We start from the raw sequence: 20,439 nt of genomic DNA, 5'->3' as shown, positions 1-20,439 counted from the left end.
GAAGAAACACGTGGACTCCTTAGGTTGTTCCCTTGTTTTCTTGTTCTGGAAAAAATTTCCCGCAGTTTTCTTTAGCCTCTTAAAGTTAGTCCCACTTAGCATAGAGATAGAGTTGATTTGAGCAGTGAAATCAGGAGCAGTGGCAGCAGCAACTGGATCGAAGAGAGAACAACAAACATACAATAACAATAGTAGGCATGTCATCAAATAATCATATGGACATGCACAATATTCTATATATGCAAATTAAATAAGACCCAAACAAGATACCAAGCACACCATTAATTCCCAATCTTTGATTGCAAGAATTAACTGTAAGCGGTACTCTCACGCAACGATCAAATATTGGTAATAAGTCCGGTCAGATAATGTGCGTCTTTGACACCAACCATTACCCACATGGAGAAAAAAAAACTTAATAATTACCACATATTTATCATCACAGGTATGCAATTGTTCGGCCAAACTGTGTCTTCCTTTTGGCCGACTAAGACAGCTCGCATGAACAATTACACACTACATCTTTTATAATTTCAATTGAATCAAATTTACGCAACAGAGATTACTTTTGCAACATGTTGTTTCAATCAACTCAACTAAAATTATTAGACATTTTAATTTAATAAATTAAATGGGAAGGTCTTAAAAGTCACATAAACATTACCAACAAATGTAATGTTAAAATTGTATGTTATCTGTTTGTTTAATAATCACGTGACTATTAAACTATCATAATTGTGCGAGAAGGAACTCGCAAGATTTAAGCTGAAAGACCAAACACAGAGACGTGTTTATGTCAAATACTGACCAGTATAGTAAACTGGTTGTACTTAAGGGGTATGAAATAAGTTAATTACTTGCTACAATTAAACAACCACATTAATTGTGCTCAAGGTATACATAAGTACCTGACAGGGGAAAATTGTAGCATACACGTTGCAAATATTTTAATTTACAACAAATATTCTATAGGGTATGAAATAAACTACTTATAATAAAATGAAATAAGCACATAAATTGTGCTTTGTGTACTTAAGCAGTACGTGGGGGAAAATAAAACTTGATCCACTTGAATTCAATTTTGGTTTATAACAAAATTAAATAAATCCAAAAAAATAGTTATTGACATAATTAACTATGAGTAAGGTAGCTAATTAAATGAAGCACACAACCATAATCCGAAACTGAAATACGGTCCGAAAAAATATTTATCCAACAGTTATGGAATGAAATAAATGGCCATTACTATATCATAGTCAAATAAAGCAATATGATCTTTACAATCAAAGGCAATTATCTATAATAAAGGGTGATAAAATCGATTCGAAATTTTATGGAAAGAAATTGATGACAAAATAATAACCGATACTCATATTTGGAAACCAAATCAAATATGTTAATTTGTTTCAAATTAAAACCAAAGGAAACAAATCAGAGTTATATCAATTTATTATTTTTAATTGAAAAACAGGTCAACAAAAAAATTTCACTCGGTGAAAAATAACTAAAGAAACAGAAAATAACTTCAACGCTAATCCACCAAAAAATTTTATGTTCACATACAATCAATTTGATAAGCCAGATAAAAAATAATCACATATATGACATAAAATCGAACCATAATTTGAACAAAATAATTCAAATTAAACATATATGATGAATATAGTATATAAAGGCCATATACTGAACCGAAAAACAAAATTATACATATGTATATGCATAATACACATATATATCATAAATACATACATGATCGGAAGTGTCCAAAAATGAACACTGTCATGACCACAAATAAAATTGTACAATCACATAAAAATTAAGGACTGCGATGGTCATAAAAAATTGCAAACTCATCATCTTATCATTTCAAGCCATGAAAAGAAACAATATTCAAGACACTAGATCATGGATCCAAAAGTGATAGCATACACATATTTTCAAAACACCGAATCTTAATATTAGAACACTGGCATGCGCCACGCCAAAAGAAAGAACAGCAAAATAAAATAAATAAGCAAACCGCAATTATATTTTACTGTGCAGAATCATAAAAATCAAGGAGGCAATTATATCGATCATATAATCAAAACAACACAAGGCGAAAATACAAGATATCAGTGCAATTGAAAATAAAAGATATTCATAAGGATCAAGCATGTCCTGCTCTGATACCAATTGTTAGATTTAAATCACTAAATTAGGATTAAACACATATACATGCTCAACATATTATGACATATACTTTAGTGCGGAAACAAAATAGTCATAGAAGCATGTATAAAATTATAGGATCGACAAGATGATCTTTAGGAATACCTGGATCCATGATGAAAAGTTCTTTTGCAGTGATCCTGAAACACAAAGAGATGGTGGCTAGATTGGTTCTTCCTCAACCGGTACCCTGATGCCTTGATTCTCTTCAGATGGGGAGAAGAGAGTGTTTGCTTACGTACGGTGTATTGGGGACCATAGCCTTATATAGGGTGATGGCCCATTAGGGTTCCCATTATCCCGAAATGGGCCATCCTGACATCCACCCATTTGAGTCCATATCTAACTAATTAAATAATTAATTAATTAATTCTAAATAGAAATCTAATAGCCTTTTAACTTTATTTGATCACTTAATCAATTTAGGCTCTTAATTGATAAATAGCTAATATAATTAATATAAATATATATGCCCACATAATAATTATTGGAATATAATAATTGAATAATATAAAATATTCCAACAAATAGGTGTTCAAGATGGTGCTAGAAATGAAGTTACTGTGTTGATGAAAATCGAACACCATTTGGGTGGGTGGATTGGTATAACCAGCTCTCAAAATAGAATAGGAAAACACTAATTTCTCATCTATCTGATTGAATACATCAACAGTATTGGAAAAGGAAGAAAATACCTCAACCATAAGAGCAATCAATGTTGGAAGTGTAACATTATCTGGCGGTTCAGGAGGCAGTGGAAGGTTCGCCACTGTGCGATGGTTCCCGCAATTCCTTCACCACTTGCTTCAGCTCTGTCAATATCTCTTCCTTCTTAGGATTATTACACGTGTAAATGGATCTGATGGTTGTGAAGTGTTTATGCACCATGCATAAGGAAAGACTTATGCATAATAACTTTTGCCCCAATGGAATATATGTAGTAAAGTGTGGCTCTTTAGTATAAGTTCCTCATGTTTTAACGTGGACAATATGAAAAGTCATCTATATAAATGTAGGTATATGAAAAGTAGATAGAGTCTAGAGATGATAATGATGTGAAGATAAGTGATGTGGCATTGTAAGTGGCTGACGTGACTAAATGAAAAAAATTCATTGGCTTAAGTGGATTAGAGTTTACATAAATAGTATGAGAACTATCTAGGAATTATATGTATAGATGTTCAATTATTTAGGCTTAAATGCAGTTTTGGTCCTCCATATTTTACAAAATATGCAATTTTGGTTCTCCTATTTTGTTTTACGCAATTTTGGTCCTCCTATTTTACAATTAAATTAATTTTAATTTCTTAGTTTATGTTTTTAATTTAAGAAATAATAAAATATGATTTAAATGATAAATAATTAAATTAAATACATAATGTGTCATGTCATCAAAATTGAAGAATAAATGAAAAGGATGGACCAAATGTTTGAATTTTTTTTAAAATAGAGATACCAAAATTGCGCTAAAAAACATTAGGGACCCAAATTGTTCATTTTAAAAATAGGAGACTAAAATTGCGCAAAATAAAATAGGGGGTTCAAAATTACGCAAATTATAAAATAGATGAACCGAAACCCTTAGTTTTTACAATTTTTTTTGGGATCTTGTTAAGTTGTTATGTTAATTGTCTAGTATATTGTTAATATTTTTCAGAAACTCTAATATTTTAATTCATTCTCAATAGAAATTTTTTAGGTGACATTCAATTAGAGCTTCTCTAATAGTATTATTTATTCTTTTGTAGAAACTCTAATATTCATTATAGATTGTAGAAAAAATGCACTGTAATTAAACATATGTTGGTAAATAAATAATTAATGTCCTCAGACATTTAAAAGGGATCTTATAAAATAGGACAAAGAGTCGCCGTGAGTTTAACACAATTGGTAGGAACATCATACTATATGTGTAGGAGTCGATATTTGAACCCTAAACACCATTTATTCACTTTTAAGGTGAAATTTATCACCACAAACTACTTAACTAAAAAAAAAGGCACAGCAAAATAAGGGTCTTATTTTTTTATTTTTTTTTTACAATATAAAAGGGTCTTATTTTGGAAACAACTATAGTATAGTAACTAATTTTTACACAACCTCCAAATCTTTGGAGAAAAAACGTACCACAATATATGTCACTTTAGAGAAAAAATTTGTATCACAATATATGTCATTTTACATTACCAATGAAATATTTAATGCTATTTTTCTTTTTATACCCTTAATTATCTATTACTTTTTTTTTTTTCAATTCTTCAATTTATCTTCCCCATATAATTAATGAAGGGTAATTTTATAAACTAATTCATAATTTCTCTTTTACATACAATAATCATTATATTTCTTAATATACGTAAAAATGTCAAAACGACGTCGTAAATAGGGAATAACATTTATCTAGAGTATCTAACATGTCATCGTGTCTCTAGTGCCGGGTGTGATGAATGATGACAACTAAATAGAGAATATACTGCTTAGATGCTCATATATTCTAGACTGTATACGAGAAGTTTCCGCTAGTACACTACACAAGACGTGACTTTATTGTTTTTTGTTATCTACTCTACTTCTATAGGCACGTGGCTGCATATTATGTGATTCTTTATCTCTATATATTTATTCCCTACGTTTCAAAAAATTATTTTTTAATATTGTTTCACACATATTAACACATATTAAGAAATATAATGATCTTGTTAAACGAGATCTTTCCAACACAACATCTCAATCTTTCCAACACAACATCTCTTAAAAAGTTTTAAATAGGTCATACCAATAACACATCTCATCAATAACTATACATCATTATAAACGAGATCCACAAAAACAAAATAAGTATTAATGCTTATTGTAGAACGCAGTACCTATTAGGTACTAAAATTAATATTGCTCCAATGGTAGTATCTAATAAGTACCATGAGTACCTAATAGGTACTACACCATTGGAGATGATCTTATAAATTATAGATTTGTTTTCTTGGGAATAATACATACGTAATTATTAGAGGTACAAATGGAAACTAAAATATTGAAAAGTGAAAATGACAATTATTTTGAGACAAAATTTTATTCCTAAAGTGACAATTATTTCGAGATGGAGGGAGTATATACTGAATTTTACCAACATAGTGTGACACAAGTGGTAGATACTTTGGTCTCTTAACCATTTGGTCCTAGGTTCGATCTTCGACCGGTGCGTATGGAGAAACATTTGTTAGGAGATGTCAACCCCTTAAATGGATCTTAATTATCTCGAGAAAATTAGTCTTTGCAGTTGTGCGCGGAGATCCGTTTGATTTTAAAAAATATATAATGAATTTATTTATTCTCAATTCTCAACTATCAGTAGTACTATATTTGAGTCAAAAACTAATGGTACTATATTTATTCTTAATTCTCAACTACTAGCACTATCCTTTGAATTTATTTTTATGGAAAATACTAAATAGTGGCTCGGCTTTGGGTACTTTTTAAACATTTTAAATAATAAATTTTTGTTAAAATTTTATAAAAATGTGTAAAGTTAACGTATTGAAAATTGAAATATTTCACTTTTTATTTCTGAAAATGTGTGAGTGTCATGAGTGCCCTGTTTAGCCGGACCCTTTATTTATTTATAGTACTGGTAGTGGTATAAGAGGAAAGGAAGTGAAGCATTTCCATATATTTAATTATTGGGATATTATTAGTTAAGAAATTAAAATATAAATGTCATATTAAAATATTATCATTATTATTATTTAATTAATTCCTGCTCATGGTAACTCCGGAAGTAAATAAATAGAGTAAAATGTAAATAAAGGACATGCACAGTGACATACATACATACTAGTACTATTCCAATTGAGCCTTAGAGAAAGTAGGGTGTCACCGAGTTTTAAGAGGTTTTGTGCAAAATATAAAAGTGGTCTCTTAATAAAAAAAATATAATTTTTTTTAAAAAAAAAATTATCGATTTAAATTGCATATAATATAAAAAAAATCATTCTTGTAAACATATAAATTATCACTATTAAATCAATTGCATTAAATTAAATGAACAAGAAATAAAAAATAATTATCTTTGTATATAACGTCAAAAAAGAACATCCTAATTTAAGATTAAATTTTATGCAAAAATTAAAATGGAATAGAATTATATTTACAAGTATAGATAACTAATCTATTGATACTCATACGATATTTTATGAAATTAACAATATATAACTATTATTTTAGGGCCTAAAAATTAATCTATAAATAATACATAAGTAATATTATATGTCCTCAAAATTTTAAGTTGATGCCCTTAAAATCTTGAGTTGAGGCCCAATACCGTCGCACACCCCGCACATGTGTATAAGATGCCTATGAGAGAAAGAAACAACAAAATCAATCACTAGTTCCGTTTCTATCATCATCATCATCACCAACTTGAACTCCACCAACCACCCTAACCAACCAATAATAATAATAATAATAATAATAATAATAATAATAATAAATAAATAAAAATAAGTAGTAACAATGAAATTATAAAAATACGTTTAGTTTGGTAGTAGTAGGTTCACTCAGCAGAAGAAGCGTCAAACAGTCAAGTAGAGTGAGTGAGTCTGGTTGGCACAACTAACTAATGGGTTTGTGTCCGTGTTTTGGCGATGATTATGAAGGATCCGAAAACCCACCTGCGGATCGTGACCCGCTTCTACTGGTTTCGGGCATGGGTGGCTCCATTCTCCACTCCAAACCCAAGAAATTCGGTTTAACAACTCGTGTTTGGGTCAGAATCTTCCTCGCTGACTTAGAATTCCGAAAGAAGATTTGGTCACTTTACAATCCCCAAACAGGTACTTACTATAATAATGTGTGCATACTATTACTATATACAGATACCATTTTTATTTATGTTTTCTTCCGTATAAGCCTGTTTGGATTCACTTATTTGACCTTTGTGCGCTTGTGCTATAAAGCTACACATAAGTTGTTTATCCAAACAGCCTCTATACTAATTTAGAGTTTGATTGATTATTCATGCATTTCATTTCTCACACTAAATTAACATCAATTTACAGGTTACACCGAATCGTTAGACAAGAAATCTGATATTGTTGTTCCTGACGATGATCACGGTCTCTATGCAATTGATATTTTAGATCCATCATGGGTAAGTAAATTAACCATAATACACCTCAAAAATACTATCATATATCTATATTAACCATAATAGACCTCAAAATACTAGCTTATAGCGGTTTGTAGTGTTTGCGCGGTTGAACAGCTTATAAGTATAAGTATCAAATGACATAAAAAAAATGTTTAATTAATATTTAATTTTTTTCAATTAAGATGGTAGGGGTAAACTTGGAAGAAAATAATATTAAACTATAAGCTATAAGTTCATAAGCTACTTGAAATAGCGTTTGAAAAATAAGCTATAAGCTCTTTTTGAAAAACGTTTACCAAACATGTCTTTTTTGGTCATATGAGCTTATAAGCTATAAGCTCAAAATATGGCCTTACATGGTAGTCAATCCCGGGCGATCCCAGTGGGATCCCGGTGGAGCAGAGCGGAGCGGAGTTCTGCCGGGACGGGATGGGATGGAGCGGCGCAGCTAAGCTTCTCGGTGGGATCCCAGCAGGTTCCCAGTGGACCGGAGCGGAGCGGGTCCCGGGTTGCCATCCCGGGTTAGGACGAGATTTTGTTTTCATGGGTTTTAAAGGCCATTTTTGAAATCTCACTCATTTTAGTAAGGGTAAAATTAGACTTAGACTTTGATGATGAACTCGAGTTTTAATTTTTAGTTACTTTATTAATCTAAGTGTTGGAGACTTGACTTTTGCTTATTTATTTTGCTTGACTTTTGTTGGTAATTTTTAGTTACTTTACAATGAAGGTGTTTTTTTTTTTTTTTTTTGACAAAGATGAAGAAGGTGTTGTAGACTTGAGATTTGTGTTTTTAATTTTTAATTTATGAATGTTTTATGGATTTTGAGATGTTTGTTTAATTTTACATTAATTATATGTTTATAGTATTATTTATGTAATTTATAAATAAATAAAAAATAATAGCGGCATCCCGGCCATCCCGCTCCCCGGGATGCCGCTATCCCAGTTTTGGGGCTGGCCGCTCCGCTCCGGGATCCGGGATTAACTACTATGTGGCCTTACCAAACAGAGCCTAAGTGTTATTTTGTCACATGGTTATTTTGTCACATGTATGTTTGAATACCTGAGAATTATTTATATTTGAACACAATTTGGATGGTCAACGGATAACATGTATGTTCGAACACTTGAAAATCGTTGTTAATGACATTCAAAGTTATGGTTAATTATGTTCAATGGAGGTTTAATGACCCAGGCGCCTTGCAAAACCTAGCTCGGCCCAACCTTTTTCATCCCTACTTTGCGGCACTTTGATATATTCATTAACCAACAATTGAACGGAATTAAATACATATTTAAATTGTGTTAAACATCTAAGTTGTCGAAATTTGTGTCAAAATATTATTTGTGATTTTGTTTAATTTGGTTTTTCTTATGCTTAAATTAAATGTTTCTTTTCTGTTACTTGTGGCTGCAGTTTGTAAAATGTGTGCATTTGACAGAGGTGTATCATTTTCATGACATGATTGACATGCTTGTTGAATGTGGATACGTCAAAGGAACCACTTTGTTTGGATACGGATATGATTTCAGACAAAGCAATAGGTAATGTTGCTATTGTAAAGTTCAGTAAGTTAACTGAGTGGATTCACACATTATCCCAGTTAGTTGGGTCAATTTCTACCTTATGAAAGTAGTAATTCATACAAATTTTTAGATGTTATAGTTTATAGATAAGTTAAACGAGAGTTTTTGGAAATGTTGAGATGGGAGGTATTCAACTTATAGAAGAGGCTATAATTTGGAGAACTTGTGTTCATTGCAACATCATTTCAACCATTCTATTCTTACACGTGTTTATTGAAAACTTGTTCCAAAATGGTTCTAAAGTGCTTATTTTGTTGTGGTTGATATAGGATGGACAAGTTAATGGATGGCCTTAAACTCAAGTTGGAAACTGCTTACAAAGCCTCTGGTGGAAGAAAAGTCAATATAATTTCACACTCCATGGGAGGGGTTTTGATCTTGTGTTTCATGTCACTTCACAGAGATGTGAGCATAGTTTTTCTACATCACTACTTACGAAACTTGTGCTCTTTCTGCAATGTATAGGGAAGAAACTTAAAGCTGAACAGGTGGTTATTTATGTTGTTCCTTGGCAGGTGTTTTCTAGATATGTGAATAAGTGGATTGCCTTGGCTTGCCCTTTCCAAGGTAATTTTGCTCTGTTTTTATATGCTTTCCTTTTCATTGGTCTAAGTTCAAAGTTCATACCACATTTAAATTTAACATATGAATAGTGGGGAAACGTTTAATTTTGTTGTGTGAATCAGAAATGTAAAAGGGCTTTAACATCTTCTCCTTTATACTCTGCTTTTTCCAATTTTATAGATGTCTTAACTATATCTATGCTTGAATATGAATTCCACATGAACAGGAGCTCCAGGGTGCATCAACGATACTCTATTAACTGGATTAGAATTTGTAGAAGGCTTTGAAAGCTATTTTTTTGTGTCAAGGTGGACTTTTCATCAATTGGTATATTCTTGTACTCGGTTAATTTGTCCTGTCATTATCTTAATTGAATGTGGGGATAAATAACAATATTTTTGCCAAGAAATATTTTCAATCACCCTTTCAAAAGTTTTTATCAGGCATCATTGCCAAGGAAACAACCAATCTAGTTCTCAATTTAACTGCGTCTTCAACGGAATGAGTTGGACGTGGCCAGGCATGAATCCGTTGGAGCTAGTGGATATGAACTGCATACAAGACAGAATATCTCTGGGGGTCTTCTCCCATCAACAACCTATTTGAAATTTCCGACTAAGTCATTGAAGGCTTCACACTGATGAACCTCTCTGGAGCCTGTAGCAGTGATCCACTGTTGTCTGCAGATCATGTCCTCGTGTTATTGAGATGCAAAGCTTGGTCACCATTCAATTCATTCCTTTGAGAATGGTTGCAATATTTATGCTCAGTGTTAACTTATTTTGAAACCACTAATTGAGGTAATCTTATCACATTAGCTAGTTGAATGTCCATCAATCTACGAGATGTTGGCAAATCCGGATTATGAATGGAAAAAGCACCCAGAAATTAAAGTTTGGAGAAAGCATAATAAGGATGGAAATGTTAACATCAATTTGGAATCTTATGGACCAACCCAGAGTATCTCTGTATTTGAAGAAGCACTGAGGAACAATGAGGTATTTTATTTGAACTTTTTCTTAGGTCTGATAAATGCAATATGTGTGGGCATATATGCTTTGAAATGTTAACCTTTGATTTTGCTTGCATGATTACAATTCTATGAAGTATTCTGTTGAAGTTTACCATAGATATTAATCAATAATTCAGATATAATAAATATTATTAAAATAGATCAGTAAATTATAAAATGATATAAAACCTAGTGAATTTTCATATATAATTAATTTATAGAAGTTCTGTCGAATCTTTGAAGATATGACAGTTTTATAACGGAATTTTTGTTATTATTAAGTTTTAGAAAATAAAATTAGTTATCATTTTTTGTCATTATAATTTGAAAATTTTATATTCAATGACTAAATAAAATATTATATTATTTCATTTTTGTCACCATTTATAAGAATGGCTCTTTACCATTAAATGTTTTTGGGGATAAGGTTGTTCCCTTTTTGATGTTCTGGATGTTGTTGACAACTATTTGCCTTCAGGTTTTCTGTCATCTTCCCTCATGTATCCTTGGCAGTGGTTTGGAGGATAAAACTAATTCTTCCATAATTTTTATTTCTCCCTTTCTCTATGACAAAAAAATATTTTGCTGTAAAAATTTCGCATAAAAGTTGTTCATTTATGACTACAGTTGACATGTCATTTAAGGGAAGTAAGGTTATCTATAACTGTTAGAAGTCCCACATTGGCTAGAGATATGACAAAGATAGTCTTTATAAGTGTAGTGCAAACCTCAACTCTCAAGCTAGCTTTTGTGGTTGAGTATAGGCCTCTCAAATTCTCACATGGCATCAGAGCTCTCGTTCTTTGAGGGCCTTGCTTCCGCATAAACCCTAGCCGCCTTCATTGCGGTCATAAACCCTAACTGCCTTCATTGCAGGATTAGGATTTGTTACTACCGCCTTTATTGCAGTTTCAGCAAACAGTTGCGAAATCACTGTTCACCTGGTACTGTTCATCCATGGCACTGTTCACACGCGTACTGTTCATCCACGACACTGTTCACGCACGTGCTGTTCATAGCAGTACTGTGCATCACTGTTCATTCAAAAAAAAAAACTTGGATTTTTTTCTATTTTGTTCTTCTTATTAAGACAATCACATGACAACGGTCAATATGTCAAAAAAAGGATTTGTTCCACTCAACCAAGATGAAATAAAGAGGTTGAAATCTTTTCTTAGTGAATTGGAGACACCAACAACGGTTACAACTTCTCTGGCATATTCAGGTATGTTTCCGTTTCCACTTTCTCTTGGTAAGTCTCAATTTTCTGTTGGATTTAATGCTTCGGATAAACCCTATAACCAATATTGGATACTGGATTCTGGAGCCACTGACCACATGACACCCTTACCCACACAATTTTCCACTTATTCACCTTGTCTCAATAACAAGAAAATATCCACAGCAGATGGTACCCTTTTAACTGTAGCAGGTCAAGGAGATATCCAAATAAGTCCATCTATAATCCTACGAAATGTCCTTCACATTCCCAAATTGTCTACTAGCCTAATTTCCATACAAAAACTCACCAAAAACCTATCATGTAATGCTATTTTTTATGACAATGCTTGTGTTTTTCACGATAAGCATTCGGGGAGGACAATTGGAAATGCGAGAGAATGGAATGGTCTTTATTACTTGGATAACCAAAATCTCCCCCCAAATCCACTCAACAACAACAACTCACTTTTTTCGGAATCAATTAAGACCAACAGGGATAAGGTCTTTCTATACCACCGTCGTCTTGGTCATCCTTCATTTAGAGTCATGAAACAAATATTTCCTTCCTTTTTTAAAAATTTAGATGTTGAGAGTCTTTGCGTGTGTTTGGTTCTGCGGCGGAGAGAATTGATTTTGGCAGAATTGATTCTGTAAAATTGATTCTGGCCAAAATTGATTTTAAGCTGAAGTGGTTTATGTTTGGATATATTCATGAAAAAGTGAGTTGAACAAAAAATTTGAGTGTAAAAATCAATTCTAGAATCAGAAGCTACGATTTCTAGCTTCAAGTAGAATCAATTCTGGAGGCAGAATCAATTCTACTTTTGAGAAACCAAACAAATCAGAATCAATTCTACACGTCCAGAATCAATTCTGGATGCTCCAGAATTGAAACCAAACATACACTTTGTTGTGAGGTGTGTGAACTTGCTAAACACAAACGTGCCTCTTTCCCGGTCAGTAACAAAGTGAGTACTTCTCCATTTTATTTAATTCATACTGATGTGTGGGGTCCTTCTAATGTTCCAAATATATCGGGTGCTCGATGGTTTGTAACCTTCATCGATGATTGCACTCGGGTTACATGGGTCTACTTACTAAGACAAAAGTCCGAGGTTACCTCTGTGTTTCTACATTTCTTCTCATTGGTAAAAAACCAGTTTGGAGTGAGTATTAAGAGGGTCAGGTCTGATAATGCCAAAGATTACTTCAATCAAGGACTTAATTCCTTTTGTCAAAACACCCCAACAAAATGGGATTGCTGAGAGAAAAAACAGGCATTTGTTAGATCAAACACGTGCTATATTATTCCAAAATAAGGTTCCCAAGAAGTATTGGGGAGAGGCGGTTTTAACCGCATCGTATCTCATAAATCGTTTACCTTCTAGTGTCCTTGCCTCTAAAACTCCTATGGAGGTTCTATCCTCATTTTATCCTGATGTGTCCACCTCTTGTAATCTCATTCCTAGAATATTTGGGTGTAAGTCGTTCGTCCATATCCATAGTGATGGTAGAGGGAAACTTGATCCTAGAGCCTTAAAGTGTGTCTTTATAGGGTATTCTTCCACCCAAAAGGGTTACAAATGTTATCATCCACCGTCTAATAAATTCTTTGTCTCTCGAGATGTCACCTTTCATGAACAAGAAAGTTACTTCGCTCAAACTCATCTTCACGGGGAGAACACAAGTAAGGAAGATGAGTCTCTTATACTTCCTGACCTTAATCTCGGACCACAAGTTGAGACTGAAACTAGAAGTGACAATGTTGAGACTGAAATTGATCCTAAAAATGTTGAAACTAGAGGTGACAATGTTGAGACTGAAATTGATTCCGAAAAAGATGGAAATGTTGGTGTTGATGTAAGATATGGGAAGAATTTAGTATACACAAGGAAAAAGAATATCATTCCTGAATCTACTCATATCCATGAATCCAATCCAACATTACATGAAGAAACTTTCCTTGACCCTTCAAAATCTAGTGATTCAATTTCCGAATTTTCTCCTGTTCAGGTACCAGAATCTAGTTCAACCTTACAAGAACCCAACCCGATAAAACATAAAAAACCAAAATCAAGAGAAGTAACACCAATACACTCTAAAGACTCGCATCTCCCAATTGCCCATAGGAAAGAAACTAGAACCTGCACCAACAAGCCACTTTACCCTCTATCCAATTACTTATGCTTTGAACAATTATCAACTACCCATAAAGCCTTCCTCACAAGTCTAAACACTACCACAATACCTACTTCCTTGTCTGAGGCATTGTCTGACAGGAAATGGAAACAAGCCATGGATTTGGAAATGGAGGCACTTGATAAGAACAATACTTGGGAATTGGTCTCTCTACCAAATGGAAAGAAACCTGTAGGGTGCAAATGGGTATACACTGTAAAATACAAGGCTGATGGATCTATTGAGAGGTACAAGGCAAGATTGGTAGCCAAAGGGTTCACTCAGACTTATGGAATAGATTACTCTGAGACATTTGCTCCAGTTGCAAAAATGAATACTGTTAGGGTGATATTATCTTTAGCAGCTAATTACAATTGGAACTTGCAGCAATTTGATGTAAAAAATGCTTTCCTTCATGGAGAACTTGAAGAAGAGATCTACATGGATGTACCCCCTGGATATCGTGAAGATATTGCTGCCAACACCGTGTGTAAGTTAAAAAAGGCTTTATATGGACTAAAGCAATCACCACGAGCTTGGTTTGGAAGATTCACTAAAGTTATGGTTGGTTTGGGCTTCAAACAAAGTCAAGGAGACCATACTTTATTTGTTAAACACTCTAAGTCAGGAGGAGTCACAGTGTTATTGGTGTATGTGGACGACATTATCGTAACAGGCGATGATGAAGAGGAGCAGCAAATGTTAAGTCAACACTTAGCCAAGGAATTTGAGATTAAGACCTTGGGAAAATTGAAGTATTTTTTGGGAATAGAAGTGGCTCACTCTAAGAAAGGAATTTTCATATCTCAACAAAAATACATTACCGACCTTTTGCAAGAGACTGGCAAGACAGCATGCAAGCCTGCATGTACACCAATTGATCCAAATATAAAGTTGGGGAATGCAGAAGAAGATGTTGCGGTTAATAAGGAAATGTATCAAAGATTGGTCGGCAAACTAATATATTTATCACATACTAGACCTGATGTTGTTTTTGCTGTAAGCTTGGTCAGCCAATTCATGCACCAACCAAAGGAGATTCATCTACAAGCTGCACTCCGAATTGTTCAATATTTGAAAGGAACTCCAGGTAGAGGAATTTTGTTCGAACGAAATGGAAGTGTGGGACTTGAAGCATATACTGATGCTGACTATGCAGGGTCAATTGTGGATAGGAGATCAACTACAGGATATTGCACTTTTTTAGGTGGAAATCTTGTGACTTGGAAGAGTAAAAAACAAAGCGTGGTATCCAGATCTAGTGCTGAAGCAGAGTTCAGGGCAATGGCACAAGGTATATGTGAATTACTATGGCTGAAAAGCATCTTGGAAGACTTGAGGATAAAGAGTGATGAACCAATGAAACTCTATTGTGATAATAAATCTGCTATTAGCATAACTCATAATCCAGTGCAACATGATAGGACCAAACATATTGAAGTTGACCGACACTTCATCAAAGAAAAATTAGATAGTGGTCTAATTTGCACTCCATATGTCTCTTCCCAAGGCAACCTTGCAGATCTTCTAACTAAGGGGCTAAACGGCAATAACTTTGAAAGAATTGTTTCCAAGTTGGGAATGATAAATATTCATTCACCAGCTTGAGGGGGAGTGTTGTAAATAAATAGTAAATATTCTATTATTAGGAGTAATCTTCTATTAGTAATTTGTATTTGGCCCATGAGCCCATTAGGTTAGAATAGTCTATATAAACACATTAGTGATTGTAAATTATTCATAACTTGAAATATAATTCAGTTATGAATAATTTACAATCACTAATGTGTTTATATAGACTATTCTAACCTAATGGGCTCATGGGCCAAATACAAATTACTAATAGAAGATTACTCCTAATAATAGAATATTTATCATTCCCAACTTGGAAACAATTCTTTCAAAGTTATTGCCGTTTAGCCCCTTAGTTAGAAGATCTGCAAGGTTGCCTTGGGAAGAGACATATGGAGTGCAAATTAGACCACTATCTAATTTTTCTTTGATGAAGTGTCGGTCAACTTCAATATGTTTGGTCCTATCATGTTGCACTGGATTATGAGCTATGCTAATAGCAGATTTATTATCACAATAGAGTTTCATTGGTTCATCACTCTTTATCCTCAAGTCTTCCAAGATGCTTTTCAGCCATAGTAATTCACATATACCTTGTGCCATTGCCCTGAACTCTGCTTCAGGCCCAATATAAAATATAATATGGTATCAGAGCCTATCCTAGATCCATTTGTTGTTTGTTGTGGAGACCTCCCATATTTGGCCACCCGTTGTTGATTCCACGCACCAAGCCCAATAGTGCTGGGCGTGAGGGGGTGTGTTAGAAGTCCCACATTGGCTAGAGATATGGCAAAGATAGTCTTTATAAGTGTAGTGCAAACCTCAACTCTCAAACTAGCTTTTGTGGTTGAGTATAGGCCTCTCAAATTCTAATAATAACTATATCTGTTTAATACTCCTGTGTAAGGGATTTTGGACCAGTTGGCAATTCCTTGGCATTGCATGTCAGATGTCTGTTTTCAACTCCTAGTCATGTCTGACATGGCACATTAGCTGCCGCCGTGTGACTGATTTGTGTGACTGATTTGTTAATGAATCGACTCACCTAGGTGTTGTAGTTGGTTTGACTGGTTCTCTAAAAATTAGCAGGCTTGCAGGTCTTTGACCAGTCATGATCCGTATGAGCAATTATGGTTATTAGACAAGAACTGATCTGAGCTTGGATTTGGTCTTGTCCTGTTTCTGTTCTCAGGACAGTGGTTGTAGACTTGTAGCTTAAGTGACTGACTGACTGGCTGACGGACTTCTTTTTTTAATAATGGCACACATGGATTTAGCATTAGGGAAGGGAAAGCTGTTGCTTGTTATTAGTAAGACTAAGCTACTTTGGTTTTTTCTTTAACTAATGCCAATAAAAGGATATGTGTTAATTATGAAAACCTTAAAACAAAGAAAATACATAATGTGTAATTTTTTCATTACCCTATATTATACCAAGGACTTATTTTTTTTCCCTTTCCTTTTTGCAGCTAAAGTATAATGGGAAATTAATACCACTGCCCTTTAATTTAGCTATCTTCAAATGGGCTACTGGAACTCGTCAAGTTATAAGTAATTCTAAACTACCGGACGGGGTCAGCTTCTATAACATTTACGGAACATCATTTGACACACCTTTCGATGTTTGGTATGTGATTAAACTGCTATTGGAAAAAACAAGTATGGCTTGGAATTAATTTAGGTTGAGAGATGGGAAGGAAACTGGATCACTGTTCATCCACCTGACAGCTTTGATCTAAGTTTTTATGTTTATAATCAACAATCAGTACTTTACTTAGCGAACTTTCTCGATTATCTGGACTTGTCTTGTTTCTTATTACATTTCAAAAAAAAAAAATTCTTCTTCAGAATTTTTATATAAGGAAGAAGGGTAATCGTATCCTCGGTAAATAAGGATAATCTTATCAATGACATTTGGGGGGTATACGTTGGCTCCATTATCGTGAGAATTTGGATGAAATATCCTCTTCTCGATTTGCAAAAGTTTCTTCAATATTTTTCTGACATGTCCTGATTTCCATGCCTAATGCAGCTATGGTTCGGAAAAATCTCCAATAGACGACTTATCTGAAATATGCCAGACATTGGTGAGCCACTTAAATCTCTTACAGTATATTTCAATGATAAAGACCACAATAAAGTTATTGAATAACTTTGGTGCTTTTTAGTTATTGAATAAAACATATTCTCTATGGTTTCAGCCACAATATTCTTATGTTGATGGAGATGGATCAGTTCCTGTTGAATCGGCCAAGGTGCTCACTTTTACCTTTCTGTATATTTTACTATTAGAATTTCTAAGCTTTCTGTAACTAGATACCAACTAACTAAAGGTTAGTTGCAGCTATTTGCATATCTATCCTTTTTCATGCCTCCACAAGCTCATCTGTGGGTGAATCAACTGACCTCACAGTGAACTTGGCATTCCTCAAATTTGGAAGGAGGAAGAGAAGTGCACTACTCAGAGTTGCTTCTGGAGCACCTTTTCCCGTACAAAGAACAAGTCTTAGACCATATGCTTGGTGCGAGCATGAAGTTCAAGATTATGGGCTAGAGCAATAGTGCTCATGTTGTCACAGTGGACTAGGGGAGTAGTGAACTTAGTGCCCAATTCAGATGGTAAGGATTAAATCCAGAGTAGTTCTGATGTAGCCAGATATTCTGCTTTTGTGCTTGATCTGAAAATGACTGGTTGCTTTTTAGCCCGCTAGGAAATAAGGTTAGCACCCAGAAAAACAGAAGCACCTGAACTCGAGTGAGTGTAGTTAGCTTGAGGTTGACTATCAAATTTGGACTGAGCTGGAGTAGGCAAATTATAAATCCAAATTTATCACTGATTATGGAGATTGTTGACTCGAAATCTTGAATAAGGTCTTCAAGAATAACATCTAGATGCTCTTGAGCAGAGATAGGTTCACCGTTGATCTAACCAACCAGAGAGTTGATTTTTACAAGAAACTCAGAAACTAAGCTCTTGCATTTGTCAAGGCGCGTATTGCTTAGATCCGAGCGAAGCAGACAAAGCTTCACATGCGTGTCTCTCTGGAAATAAGCATGGATCTTACCCCAGAGTAACCACGCAGTTTTGCAGCCAATAATGCGAGTTAGCATGTCACGCTTCATATATTGAAGCCATGCTAGAAGAATTTGATCTCGTAGTTCCAATGTGTCTTATGCATCGCTAACACGATTCAGACTTGCGTCCTCAAGTGTAGCGAATTTGGTAGGAATGTTGGATTGACAAGGTATTGATGTGGTTTATGAGCTCTGATCACCGGTTTGTTAGTTTTCAGAATCTAATTTCTCAGAGATGGTGGAAAACGAGTTTGTGTTTGCCGGAAAAGACGACGAAAGCGAGGTGAGCGGAGGCGTAGCCTGTTGCGCTACCTAGCTTGTGGCGTTGAGTTTGCAGTTGAGGCCGCAGGACTGATCTGCACTTCTGATACCCTATTAGAATTTCTAAGCTACTGAGTTTGAATGTTTCATAGAGAAAGCGTTGAGTGAATTTTCTGAACTCTGACTGAGTTCAGTTTCTGACTTTGATTGAAATGAAATCAGTTACAAAATCTGAAGAGGATCAATGCTTATATAGTAGTTCTAAGTTAGTTAAAGGAAAGGCAAGGAATTGTCAAATAAGTTATAGGTTCAGTTTTGACGGTTACAGAGTAGTTGTAAACTAACTAACTAACCAACTAGATAAAACTACCTGAAGTTTAGTTGCAACTATTTGCATATCTATCCTTTTTCATGTACATATACTTAACTGTATCCATGCTGATATTATCATAATTGCTTAGCACTTGGTATAATGCCAAATTATAATGTTAAAAGTAAGTAATCATGTGATTATAAGAGTTGTTAAGCTTTTCAAGGCAATTATTTGCTGTCTTTTTAATATTGATGCTTTCTGCAGCCCTGTGGATATAGGCCGGATAGATGGATATTGTTTCAATTCAACTACCTAATGTTTTCTTAATCTTGTAGTTCCAAACTTATCTTATGATAATAATTCCTTATGTTATCACTGTATCGTTTGATCAATATCAATATCAAATTTATAATATTAATTTTAGGAGTTCTTTTGTCTTTTCATGTCACAGGCTGATGGACTCGACGCCATTGAAAGGGTAGGAGTTGCTGCTGAGCACCGTGGATTATTACGAGATAAAACTGTATTTCAACTTATTCAAAAGTGGTTGGGTGTCGAGCCAATTGTTAGCAAGCAATCTATGACATCAAAAGTGGCAGATGTGAATGCAATCAACCCTATGGTTCTCTAAATTTGTTTATTTCTGAAAATGAGGGTCATATCCATGTGCTTGTATTCCACGTTGATGAAAGGAAAGTGTTTTACCACGGTATCCTTTTTTAGAAAACATACAAGAAACATTGAAACACCTAAGCTGCATATGCATTAAATGGTTTGGTGCAACCAGTTACCGTGTAATTTTATTATACATTGTGTATTGTAGAATTCAATATTGGGGGTACTATATTTGGTGATCATGGGGCAAGATGTATCTATTCTCACATCTTGAAAACCTGCTGGGTGACTTAGTTCTCAGCATGTACTGTTATGATAATTTATCTGAGCATTATTATCAATCTGCTTTGATTCAACATGTTCAAATGTAAACTCTACTTTCACAGTAAGAAATTCAAAAACTCAAATGAGCACTAAATTATGGTAGTCTTTTTACATTTCTTATTTAAAACATTTTTCATAAATTTCTTATATTACGACCTTCCACGTTCCAACTCAATGAGTCGTTGAAAAGCTTTTCCCTCTACATAGCAGCAAAAAAGGTAATTCTCTCGGAAAATTCAAAGGGATTTTCTTTAGAGTGGATGTTTGGGAAAATATTCACATGTTTGTGTCTTCTGCATATTGTGAATTAGAAACAACAAAATAATCTATTCTTCACTTGTCCTATATTGGATTATC

The 20,439-nt window shown here is 34.1% G+C and overlaps 1 protein-coding gene across 2 annotated transcripts; it reads left to right on the top strand.

Annotated features, from left to right (window-relative positions):
* Window positions 1-6,708: 6,708 nt before the first annotated feature.
* On the top strand, window positions 6,709-20,179 carry LOC123888508 (phospholipase A(1) LCAT3). 2 transcript variants are annotated; one of them, XR_006802140.1, is made up of 12 exons: window positions 6,710-7,040; window positions 7,266-7,357; window positions 8,778-8,905; window positions 9,217-9,352; window positions 9,463-9,514; window positions 9,738-9,838; window positions 10,330-10,509; window positions 16,964-17,121; window positions 17,527-17,581; window positions 17,696-17,749; window positions 17,839-18,113; window positions 19,595-19,681. XR_006802140.1 is itself a non-coding variant. In XM_045937593.1 (11 exons), exons 1-11 carry the CDS (start codon window positions 6,827-6,829, stop codon window positions 19,772-19,774), a joined length of 1,350 nt encoding a protein of 449 aa, XP_045793549.1. In that variant the 5' UTR covers window positions 6,709-6,826; the 3' UTR covers window positions 19,775-20,179. The 2 variants fall into 2 exon arrangements, 1 of the variants encoding a protein (XP_045793549.1); XM_045937593.1 differs by lacking the exon at window positions 17,839-18,113 and having other exon boundaries at window positions 6,709-7,040; window positions 19,595-20,179.
* The last annotated feature ends 260 nt before the right edge of the window (window positions 20,180-20,439 follow it).

Source organism: Trifolium pratense, linkage group LG6 (assembly GCF_020283565.1).
Source record: "Trifolium pratense cultivar HEN17-A07 linkage group LG6, ARS_RC_1.1, whole genome shotgun sequence".
Taxonomy (NCBI): Eukaryota; Viridiplantae; Streptophyta; class Magnoliopsida; order Fabales; family Fabaceae; genus Trifolium; species Trifolium pratense.
This window is presented reverse-complemented; position numbering and strand designations above follow the sequence as displayed.